The 13261-nt window shown below is 35.9% G+C and overlaps 1 protein-coding gene across 1 annotated transcript in view; it reads right to left on the bottom strand.

Annotated features, from left to right (window-relative positions):
• The window catches only part of vps41 (VPS41 subunit of HOPS complex), a 198518-nt gene that overhangs the window by 107158 nt on the left and 78099 nt on the right, over window positions 1–13261 (bottom strand). The window contains exons 4-5 of the mRNA XM_028803981.2: window positions 6011–6088; window positions 4493–4567 (exon numbers count right to left, since the gene is read on the bottom strand). Coding sequence (XP_028659814.1) covers window positions 4493–4567; window positions 6011–6088 — 153 coding nt within the window. The remainder of the gene's footprint in view (window positions 1–4492; window positions 4568–6010; window positions 6089–13261) is intronic.

Genomic DNA, 13261 nt, shown 5'->3' with positions numbered 1-13261 from the left:
TTGGCTTTTAAGTATGCGAAGCACCGCGGCACAAAGCTGTTGAAGGCGGCAGCTCACACCCCCTCCGTCAGGAGCAGACAAAGAGAGAGAGAGGGAGAGTTTGTTTTTCAGTCAAAAATCAATACGTGCCCTTCGAGCTTTTAAGTATGCGAAGCACTGTCCAGCATGTCTTTTCAGGAATCAGCTTTACAAAAGATAGCAACGTGAAGATAATCTTTCAGCATTTTTAGACGAGCGTCCGTATCGTCTAGGTGTGCAAACAGCCCCCCTGCTCAATCCCCATACGTCAGGATCACAGATAGTCAGCGCAAGAGAGACAGAAAAGTAAGCCGGGTAGCTTCTCAGCCATCTGCCAATAGCGTCCCTTGTATGAAATCAACTGGGCAAACCAACTGAGGAAGCATGTACCAGAAATTAAAAGACCCATTGTCCGCAGAAATCCGCGATATATATTTAAATATGCTTACATATAAAATCACAATTTAAATGACCGCTACGCGCTCGTGTTGACTCGGCGACGCCCAGAGCAGAAAGAACGCGCTCCGGCCGCTCCAACCGCGCCATGCGGGGAGTGAGAGAGACGCCAATATCTCACACTCTCTCCCCCCTTAAAGAAATTAAATGGGCGCGAGTGAGACCACTGACCTCCCTCCCTTCTATTAGTTATAGGTTATAGTACGTTCGGCTTATCCATGAGTCCGGCTTATCTATGATACGATTTTATTTTAAAAATTCGTATGATTTTTGGTCTCCGGCTAATACATGAGTCCGGCTTATAGACAAGAACTTAGGGTACATTTTTTTAAATGTCAGCATCAATTATTATGCATAACTGCAGCTGTCAAAGTGTGAGGCACAGTCCCTTAAGATAATGTAGCTTGTGGCCTCTGTAATTTGGTGATTGATCTTTAACTGTAACAACATAACATTTCAGAGAAGGCCTGTATGATACTGTTTTTCAACAAGGCAACTTCCAACTACAAATGACCAATATCTAATTAGAATACCCAAGTACTGTTATTACTGTTCGACCTTATGTTCTGATCAGATACCAACTAATCAGGAACACCAATTTGTTCCTTACTCTTTGTGGATGATTACTACATTTTACTATTAGTTGCACAACGCATGGCCAGAAACGCCACAGGCCACTATTTAGTATTTGGTCTCCTTATTGCAAAAAAGACATAGCACTGCTAGAGAAAGTCCAGATAAGAGAGAATAGGCTGATTCTGGGACTGAGAGGTATGAACTATTTGGACAGGATGAAGAAATTGAACCTTTTCAGTTCATGAAAATAAAAATTCAAAAAGTGACCTAATAAAAGTGTTTCAAATTATAAAAGGAATTAATACGGTGGTTCTCAGCTGCTATTGTAAAATAAATTCTTCAACAAGAAAACAGGACACAAAAACGGTGAAGGAAACTGTCATTACAACCTAAAAACAGCCCAAAGTGTACAAAAAGTAGTGGAAGACAATCAGTCAGTCAGAGAAAATTGTGGAATATTTAAGTTTGCATGAACCCTAATTTGTTTTGTATTTGGGGAATAAGGGACTGTGTACAGACCACAAAACCCAAATTTTAAATGGACAAGGTTTAAGTACTGCTACTACTGAAGACATATCTTGAGCTACCATAATACCAAATAGTAACTGTACAAACACATATGGTTTACAGTTCAAGACAATGACTCTCAAACTTCTTGACCTCAGTACCCAGTTTAACAAATTTATAATTACAGACAACCAAAAAGTGGTCCTCCAAGTACAACTTTAAACAGAAAATGATATTGAATAGTAGGAGGTTTTGTCTGCCTTGTTAAGATGAGAGAGAGAGAGAGAGAGAGAGAGGTTAGGCAAGTGGTTGAGAAAAGGTCTAATATATTGTTGAGGAGAAAAAAAACGACTGCAGATCTGGTAAGTAGAAAGGGTTCTTCGAAAGCCATGAAAGCTTTCTTTCAGACCTCCCTCGTTTCCTCATTCACTGGTCAAGCATCCTGTCTTCAATTCAAAAGCATACTAATACATGAATGCACGTTCCTGTTTATGTTGTGTGCTGAGTTTTTTAGTATTAATAATATTTTAGCAAAAAATACATGAACTTTGCCCATTTTCAATTTATGAAAGGATAATGGACATGTAGTTTATGCTTATTACATAAGTTTTTTTCCATAGGAATTTTTCCCATTGTTGGTCACTAATAGATTTGAATAGAAAAAGGCATGTTTTGTATATGCCTAAGAAAACATCAGATTAAATTTGTTTCGCAGACACCAGTGAAAACAAAAGGCTTAAGCAACATCTAAAAAAATATTTTTAGGTGAAGTATTCCTTTAATGCTGTTCATTATATATTCATATTCTTTACAATATACTCATTAATTACATTGCTTTGAAATTAGTGGTTAATAATCAAAGCATAATTATAAATTGCTTGTTTCTGCAATACCTTTATAATCCATGCAATACAGGCAATAAAAGTTAAGCTACAGTATAATGGAAAAGATGACCTACAGATAAAATGCTTTGTCTTTCTTGCTGTTTTTATAAGCCAGTAATGTAAAAGGCATCTTAGTTTCATTTTATTAATTATAACTGCAATTGAACTTAATATTTTTTAGCAGCTGTCTTAGTATAAAACAGTATAAAATAATATGATACAGCTGATTTCAAGTGTATGTCTGTCTGAAGGGCAATTGCAAAACACTAAACAAACTCAACCAATATCACATCGTCAAATATCTGAATGTAATTAATTCTAATTTGGTGACATGAGTCCTGAAAGTATTTAATGATATCTTTTGTTTTACTGACTCTGGTGGGGCTGCAGTCCTTCTCCTCCTTGAACTTTCTGCAGCTTTTGATACTATTGACCATGAGATCTTGCTGTTGTGGCTTGAACATCTGGTGGGGCTTAAAGGGGCTGCTCTTAACTGGTTCAGGTCATATCTTACTCGTAGACACTTTCAGTGTCTTTCAATTCCTCTTTCTCATTTACTGCTCCGATTAAATGTGGAGTTCCTCAGGGATCCATTTTGGGTCATATTTTATTTTCTTTTTATCTTCGTACTATAGGAGCTATTTTCAGGAAATTGACTTTTATTTCCACTGTTATGCTGATGATACACAGGTTTATATTCCTGTGTGTAACTCTGCAATTAATCAGCTGCACAATTGTCTTTTTGAACTAAGATGGCCTGATAATTTTCTTCATCTCAATCAAAATAAAATGGAAGTGCTGATATCTGGTCCCCCTGCCAAAGCTCCAATTAGTTCTGAACTTCTTGGCTCGTTTTGCTGAATTTTGCAAACCTCAAGTCTGTAATCTTGGTGCCATTTTTAACAGTAATCTCTCTTTTAAGAAACAGATCAACTCTATAGTAAAGAGTTGCTTTTTCCAGCTTCATCTTTGATCTAAGATTTGAGCTAACCTTTAACTCTTAGGGATCTTGAGAAAGCTGCTCATGCTTTTATCTTTTCTCTGGTTGATGACTGTAACTCATTGTATTCTGGGATCAACAAATCCATGATACGCAGGTTGCAATTGGTTCAGAATGCTACTGCCCATTTTTTGGTTGGGGCAAGTAAGTTTGATTCTGTTTCTCCAATATTAGCCTCTTTACACTGGCTGCCTGTTAGTTTCAGAATTGACTTTAAAATTTTATTGCTAGTTTTTATATCATTACATGAGTATGTTCCTGTCTATTTATTTGAATTGTGTGTTTTACACCAGTCATCCAGAGAGCATAGATCTACCAGTCAGTTGTCACTTATGGTCCCTAGCAATAAGTGTAAAACTAAGGGGGACGGGGCTTTTGCAGCTGCAGCAACTCGTCTGTAATACTCTTTACCTCATTACATTAAGGAGTCACCTTCAACTGAACTGTTGAAAACTAGAATGAAGATCCATTACTATTCTCTAGCGTTCTGTGACCTTCACTGATACTAATGGTTGTCCTACTCTAAGTCATCTTCTTTCTTTAACTTATTTTTCTTATTTCACTGCTGGCTGTATTTCATTTTATTGTAATCTATTTCTATTTATTTTATTTATATTCATTGTATGTTTTAATGTAAAGCACTTTAGCTATAGCATTACTGATGTTGTTTTAAATGTGCTCTATAAATAAATTGATATTTTTCACCCTTATAATGTAGGGGTTTTTTTCTTAATGACAATTTTGATATCTATTGATCATTTTTAATTGAAAGTTAAAAAGAGTTATCTTTTGACAAGTAAAACTTTTCACAATATGACACTGCTATATACTATGAAATGTATCAAACAGAAGAGAACAAGAATATTTGAGAATATTGTTTTTATACACACAAGGACAGATGTGAAACTGCTGTGTTTAAATTTCAGGGCTGGATGAGGAGAATGCGACAAAAGATTAAGTTTACTCCTCATATTAAACACAGATAATCAAAAGCAAACAGTAATCTGCTAAATGCCCTCAAAATGTGGAATGTTATATAGAAACAATTTACCTTGCCATCTTCTGAGCAGATGCCTACATGCTCGCCACTATCATCTAGACTGATTTGATTTATTTTCACAGTACTCTGGAAAGCAAAATATAATCAGGACAGAAAAATGTGACACATAAGACGAAAAACAAGAGTTACATTTCATAATCTATTTAATGTTAAAACAAATGGTATTTGAAGATTTCGAAAAGCACTCGTCTTTAATACGTTGGCCTTTCATTTGTGCTACTAAAGGTTTATTAATCTACCCATACCCCACTAAAATGAAGGATTAGTCAAATCAATCCAATAGGTTTAAAAGTGCAAATGCTAATGGTATCTTGACTTAATGTACAATTAAGCACTACACCAACTTAAACTTGCACTTTGAATTGAAAAACCCAAAAAAGCTTCACAGATAAGTTAGTTCCTAACTTAGACATCTAAGAAGTCATCTTCATGTCATCATAAGATATATGAAGTCCTCTGAACTCTGATACAATGAATAATTAGATATGGAACATCACAATGGTCTTCAATGAGTTTAATACAAGGGTAAGTCAAGCTACGTTAGAAAATGAGATTTATTAGACAATGGAACAAACCTTAACAAAACTGATGTCATTTCTCAATGTAGTCTCCACCCTTCTCAATGTACTTGCTCCACCTGCCTAGAAGTGCCTTGATTCATGGAGAAAAAAAGGTTTTGTTGTGTCCTTGCAACCACTTGTGTACTCAAGTTATTGGCCAACATTACATGCCGAGGGGTATTACAGTCACTAGTGCTAGTTACTGTAACTTGCTGGAGACCAATGCGAAGACTGCTATTCGATCCAAGCGGTGGGGACTGCTGTCTCAAGGAGTCCTTTTGCTGCAAGACAATACCCACCAAAACACTGTTAAGAACACCAAGGCTCATCTGAAGAAACTGAAGTTTGAGGTATTGCCACATCCTCCTTATTCGCCAGATTTGGTACTGTGTGATTTCCACCTTTTTGGACAGCTAAAAAAACATCTGGTTGGTCATTGATTCAAGACAGACGACAACGTGAAGTAAGCAGTGCATGAATGGTTGCAAGGACAAGACCAAACCTTTTATTCTGCTGGAATCCAGACACTTCCAGGTAGCTGGTGCAAGTGCATTGAAAAGGGTGGAGACTACATTGAGAAATGACATTATCAATTTTGTTAAGGTTCATTCCATTTTCTGATGAATCCCATTTTCTAACTTGAGCTTGAAGTGAAGATCTATATCCATAGGTCTTACAGAAATAAATATATCCTGCCATCGCTATATTGCAAGACTTCTGCTTTAATACATAAAGAAAAATGTAGTAAACATACAAAAATTATTAATATTAATATCATTGAACTCACACACAAACCAACCAACTGTTTAGTAGCAGAACTGGAGATGATCTGATAAATTTAGGGTTAGGGTACACAACTAATCACTACCATACTATATTGTACACATTACTTCAATTAAATGAGTTTTTATGGTTCCTAATAGTGACCTTAATTACATTGGACACTTACAATGTCAAATTTCTGAGTGACATTTCCCTGAACATCCAAAAGAAACACCTTGCCAAAATGAGTTCCCAGTGCCAGAAACTGAAATAAAAACAAGAAAACAAAATTTATGACCAAAGATTGACTGGCTAAGAAAAAATGAAGACTGCTTAAATTTTACATAAATTGCAAATTCCTCTTAATTATGTAATAAGTAAATGCACAGTCCTTATGTTGATACATATGAACAAACACTGTAGAAACAATTTCACATTTCAATATACACACAGTATTTTTGTCAACTTATACTAATACTAAAAAATTATTTAAAGCATCTAAACTGTCAGGCACAACTACAGTGAATTTTATGAGCATATTTTGAATTTCTTAAATAATTAACTAGATAAGAAGATTTACTTATAATTTGGACAGACCTGAAATCAGTTTGCACTTGTAGGTTTTAAGCATTTCTCATATGATATACTCTTGTTTCCTCTGTCCTTGGTCTAGATCAGGGGTGCTCAGGTTCAGTTCTGGATAGCTGAGAGTGGCTAAATATTTCTGTTCTAATGCAATTTCAGATTCAGAAGCCAATTATTGTTGCTGAAGCAATTACTTCTCAAGCTATATTCTTATGTTTAATTTTAGTTAGGAAATGTGTTACTATTGCCAAAGTTTAATTGTTTTTTAAGTCTAACATAGTTAGACTTAATTGCTTCTTGTTTTATTAATCCTGTGCTAATTAACAATGAGACACAAATGGCAAAGGGATCAGCAGTTCACCATCTATATTAGTCCGATGTTTACACCTGTGTGTTCATCATGAACTTTTTTGGAAATGAAACGCAAGAAAAAAATTTGAAGAACTGAAAATTACTAATTTTTGCTGGGCCATTAATCATTAGGATGATATCATTGGAAATAAAAAATCTACAATTTAAGAATGACCTGAAGGCAGAATGAAAACACTAACAAGCCATGAAAAAAAAAAAAGTTTTGTTTTTTAGTAAGGTCTGGATTTCAATTAAACAACTGAGCTGGAAGAAAACCCAGCTGCATTCCACCAGAACGAAACTTCAGCACCCTTGTTCTAGGACTTTCTTGCTAAGTAACTTTGCTTACGTACAGACATTGACTGAAACTTGCATTAGTTACCCGGTATGCCAGTGCATTGATCTGGATGATATCACAGTTCCATGTAATAAAAGTGGTGACTGAGCAAAAGCATTTTACTAAAATCTGCAAAGACGTTTATGCTAATGCACAACACATTTAAAATACTGGAACATGTAGTATGTAAGGAAATGTAGCATGCTTGGAATTACACAGTCAAGCACTTTACAGTGCTAACAATATTATACAATATCTAACATTAATAATTCAACAGCACAATTTTAGTGTAAGCTCACAAACAGCAGATTCAAGAAATGACCACTGGTAGAAAAAGGAAGGACCTTAGAAGCATACCTAAAAGATTATACAGAGAAACAGTCAAGAAGAGCTGCATAAACTCAGGATTGCTATAAAATAAAATTACAAAGCACTGCACATAGCAATGGTGACAGACAAAGCAATATAAGGAGTTATGTAATGTTGATAAGCACTGCTATAAAACAAAGTTATAAAACAAGGCAAAAAATAGTACAAACTGAAAAACTGTTAAGAGTTTTCAAGGCTAGCAAGCTAAGTGAAGTAGTGACAGTAGAATCACATAGACTAGCAAAGACTATAGATCTCAACTGCCTTTTTTTATACATGCAGCTCATGAAATTATTCTATCAATAACCTGCCATTTACTAGAAATAACTCATTCACATATTATAACATAATCATGCAATTTTGCAAATTGATATTTGGGATTGGAGTTTTATGCATGACTTTTTAAGACAGCTGATTACATTTTGTTTTAGGTCTATACAATACTTCAGTGGTAAGCAGCAATAGCCGAGAGTGCTAAACATTTATTTACTTACTTTTTTAATTATTGTTTTTGGATAATGCAATCAAATCACAAAGATGCATTGAGATACAAAGAGCACAACAGACTAGGAAACTGAAAAACTACAGAGCCAAATCTATATATATATATAAAAAAGTCAATGTATGCATGTGTCTATGTATCCATATTACTATCCGAGAATAAACCGGATATGGACACAGGTACACGGCGATGGGACCATGAGACGTACTGCGCAGGCGCGTGTCTCATAAACCGCAAGCGAAGTCTTATCCACCGCGAACGGAGTCACGGCCCAAGAACGAAACAGCTCAACTAACGTGAATAAGAAATGAAGCAACAACGCGCCCATAGCTAATGACTAACGACACAGCCACACACAAAAGAGGATTCTGCGCAGCACCCCAGAGTCAAACGTGAGAGGCTACGGAGGCCCCACAGGTCCACAAAGATAGTACAAAAGGCGCAGGCGTCACTGCCATAATGTGAGTGGCACTACTGCGGAGTGAAGGCGCAGGCGTCACCGCCATATTGTGAGTGGCACTACTGCGTAGTGAAGTTAGGAATAATGTGCTGCTTGGGATTGTACAAACCGCTGAACGCTTTACACCAAATTCAAACACAATACAGCTCAACGATACAAACACAAGCCCACCTGGATAAGATCAATGAACGCAGGCGCCTACAATGCGCATTTGAAATGTCGTGGGCAAAGCGGGCACGGCTCCAAAACGAACGAGCTCGACTAATGTATTTCAGGATACCCAACGCCGGGGGTAGGTGAGCGAAGCGAGCGGAGCCCCCTTGTGTATGTATGTTCCAGCATCACTTCCAAACGGCTGGAGCGATTTTCATGAAACTTGGTACAGATGTTTCTCATTAGTCAACTAAAAATACTGTAGGGTGAAATCAACCCTAACCCACCCCTTCTGGGTAGGGTGGGGGTTGATCTTGTGGTCTTGTATGCATGTTATAATCCAGCTGACAGTCGGAACGACCACCAGAGGGCGAACTGGAGGTGACTGCCAGCATTCTTTATGTTTGAGCACCACCGCACCCATGTTGCTTTTGAAATTAAATAGAGTTGGCTGGGTTGCCATCCCAACTATTTTTTGGACTATAACTATATTTTCATCTTGCATTATTCTTATTGTAACAATGCTGTAGTGGTAATAGGATTTAATCAACCTAATAATAATATTAATTTAATTTACTTTTTTTACGTCGTCAAGTATTCTGCATGTAAAAGCTTATTACTACACCACAAAACAAAAATGAATCTGTCAAAAAACCTTTAAAAAGGCTTCGCTTTTCCCATCGTTTTTACACAACTTTGAATGTATTCCGCGATTATATTTTGATTAAAATAGGCTATTATATTATATTACTAGCAAAATACCCGCGCTTCGCAGCGGAGAAGTAGTGTGTTAAAGAGGTTATGTAAACATATACATATCTACATATACACATATCTACATATACATATATACATATACACATCCACATATACATATACAAATTTACATATCTACATATATATATATATATATATACATATACAAATTTACATATCTACATATATATATATATATATATATATATATATACACATATAAATATAGACATACATATATACATACATACATTCACATATATATATATAGATAGATAGATAGATAGATAGATAGATAGATAGATAGATAGATAGATAGATAGATACTTTATATATATATATATATATATATATATATATATATATATACACATATATACATATACATATATACACATATATACATATCTACATATACACATATCTACATATACATATATATACATATATACATATCTACATATACACATATCTACATATACATATATATACATATATACATATATATATATACATATATACATATATATATATATATATATATATATATACACATCCACATATATATACATATATATATATATACACATATCAACATATATATACACATACATATACACACATACATAAACACACACATATACATATATACATATACACATACATACATAGTGCATTGTAACACGGGCTGTGATTGTTACATGGGAGGGAGACGACAAACCACAGCTTCCCGCTTTCTAATCGGGCCTGTGATTGGTGCTTTGACTGATGCCTAGATCCCACAGTATGTCCCCTTAGGAGAGGCGTTAGGTAAGTGTAATTGAATAGCGGTGCTGCAAGTTTAGCTTTACACCTGCTTTTAAGGCTTATTGACTGAAAGGGCTTTCATGAAAAAACTTAGGGCTTTGCTACAGGATACACCCTCCACAAGTTAAGGAAGTAAAAATAAAGGTATATATTTCTGTTTCATTTAAACCTTTTAAGTTTGTATGCGGGCGGCATGGTGGTGCAGTGAAAGGTGCCAGGTAGGAGACCCGGGTTCGCTTCCCTGCGTGGAGTTTGAATGTTCTCCCCATGTCTGTCTGGGTTTCCTCCGGGTACTCCGGTTTCCTCCCACAGTCCAAAGACATGCAGGTTAGGTGCATTGGCGATTCTAAATTGTCCCTGGTGTGTGGGTGTGTGCGCCCTGCAGTGGGCTGGCACCTTGCCCGGGGTTTGTTTCCTGCCTTGTGCCCTGTGTTGGCAGGGATTGGCTCCTGTATTTAGGATATAGCGGGTTGAATAATGGATGGATGGACATTTGTATGCATAGCACCATTTGCCCGTTTTCGTTTTTTTTCTTTCTTCAGTAATATTTCAGCAAACCCGGAGCTTGTCAGTTCAAATAATGGTACTGACACCACTGTGTGACCCTGAGGAAGTCACTTCACCTGCCTGTGCTGCAAAAAACAAAAGTAATGTAACAAATTGTACCTCAGATGTTGCAAGTTGCTGGAATAAAGGCATAAGTAAAAGAGATAAATATGTATTATACACATAGGAACTATTCATTTATTTTCAGTTAAATCATCTGCAGCAAAGCTTTATAAATGAGGGTTTCTCCTTTTTAGATAGTGCAAACTGTTTCTTCTTCATTGAGGTTTTCTCTTGGAGAGCTTTTTTCATTTCATTGAAAATTAAAGCAGCACCTGCCAAAATATGTAGCTTTCTTATTAATTTTTCAACATTGTGTAAAATAACTTTAAAAAGTAACATAAAAGGTTTAAATACTGGTTATCCTTTTACACTAAAATATTACTAAAGAGATACAAAAAAAGTAAAATGCATATGTTGTTTTTCTTTAAGGAGATTAAATATTACTGAAGAAAGAAAAAAAAAAAATAAAACAGCCAAATGGGGCTATGCATGCGAACTTAAAAGGTTTAAATAAAACAGAAATATATACCTTTATTTTTACTTCGTTAACTTGTGGAGGGTGTATCCTGTAGCAAAGCCCTAACTTTTTTCATGAAAGCCCGTTTCAGTCAATAAGTCTTAAAAACAGGTGTAAACATATTGACAATAAGCTACGCAAACCCACCAAGACATGGAATCGTTTAAATCAAGTATCATTACATCTTCCTTTCTTAAAGAGAAGTAAGGCAGTACTTATAAGCTTAGTAATGTTATACATTTCAAATGCTACTTTGATAAACTTTATCACTTCAAACAACTGAACTATCCAGAACATTTCAGGCATACATCCAGCATTCAAACTATGTATAAAAAGCACAACTGTTAAAGGAATTCAGCATTTCTTAATTGAAAATGTTCCTTTAATCCTCAACATGTCTCAATGAGTTGTTCTGGTGGTTTTACTTGACGTTTTGATCTTCTGGTTAATTGTGTTTGCAGTTGAGATGTTCTTTCCTGATTTATACTTGTTTTCTCGTTAATGTTTGTTTCGCTGGTGTTAGTGTTCTGATTAGAGTTTATTGGTCCTTTGATCTCTCCACGGTTTCTTCTTAGAACAGCTCCTATTACGCAATTCCGTCACATACTGGTCTATTGTTTCGCCGCTTTTCTGGAAACATGTAAAAAACTTGTGCCGCTCAAACATCACATTGCGCTTTGGGTTGCAATTAGCTTCGAATTTTTCAACTATTTTGTTCAATTTCATATTGTCTCCATCTTCTTCAAACTGAAAATTGTTATACACCTCTAGCGCCTCTTCGCCAATTACATGTAGAAACATAGACGCTTTCATTTTTTCACTTTTCCTATCTGCTTCAATCACAGCAAGATACAACTCAAATCTCTGTTTAAATCTTTTCCAATTTTCAGCTGCATTTCCCTTTAACTGGAGATTTGGTGGGGGCTGTAATCCTTCCATATTTTTTTTTCTCTTTTGCTAGAACGTCTTAGCGCTTTCTGACCACATTTTCGGGTTACTCACAGACACGAGACTCTTTCAAAAGCTGAACCTCTTCTTTACATTCCTCTTCCAATCCGCCACTTCTGACACCATGTAGTGATCTTGTTAGGTTCGTAGTTTAATCAATACACAGGATTGAAAGATATAATAACTTTTTAATAGACAGACTTTAGAGACATTTACTGTACATGTTACTACTCATTCTTTAGTTCACGCCCATTCTCCTACTTGCATCGGCATTCACAGGCATTACTAATCATACTGTAAGTATCCCTTAATAGACCTTACTAATCAACTATCATTACAAAATCCAACGTGGTTTGTGCCCTTCAGAATGAAAGCAGTTTGCATTTACTTTTTTAATAAAAGGCGAGCTTTTAAGCCTGAGAAATCACCCCGTAAATGCACACGTTTAATTGCACATGTGTTAATATGTATGCTTACACAGTATTAAACCCACCAAGACATGGAATCGTTTAAATCATGGCGCTGCGCTACCTTCTTCCAGATCGGCCCCAAGGTGTTTCACGTGATTACGTAGGAGGCGTGATGACACGATATGCGACTCCGCCCCCATCCATTACAGTATATGGACAAAAAAGAGGTTCCAGTTATGACCGTTACGCTTTGAATTTCGAAATGAAACCTGCATAACTTTTGTAAGTAAGCTGTAAGGAATGAGCCTGCCAAATTTCAGCCTTCCACCTACATGAGAAGTTGGGAGAATTAGTGATGAGTGAGTGAGTGAGTGAGTGAGTGAGTGAGTGAGTCAGTCAGTCAGTCAGTCAGTCAGTCAGTCAGTCAGTCAGTCAGGGCTTTGCCTTTTATTAGTATAGATATACAAGATAAGTAAGCAATTTTATTTTTATCTACCAAAAACATCCTATATTTATTTTGTGGATTCAGCGGATCTCTTTGCGATTTTTGTTTATCCATTAATGAGCTAAATGTCATTTGTTTCGTAACATCATAGCTAACATGTTGGTGTTACAATTTTTTGGTAAAAAAGAA

Source organism: Erpetoichthys calabaricus, chromosome 6 (assembly GCF_900747795.2).
Source record: "Erpetoichthys calabaricus chromosome 6, fErpCal1.3, whole genome shotgun sequence".
Taxonomy (NCBI): domain Eukaryota; kingdom Metazoa; phylum Chordata; class Cladistia; order Polypteriformes; family Polypteridae; genus Erpetoichthys; species Erpetoichthys calabaricus.
Note: the sequence above shows the minus strand (reverse complement) of the source record. Positions and strands in the feature narration are given on the sequence as shown.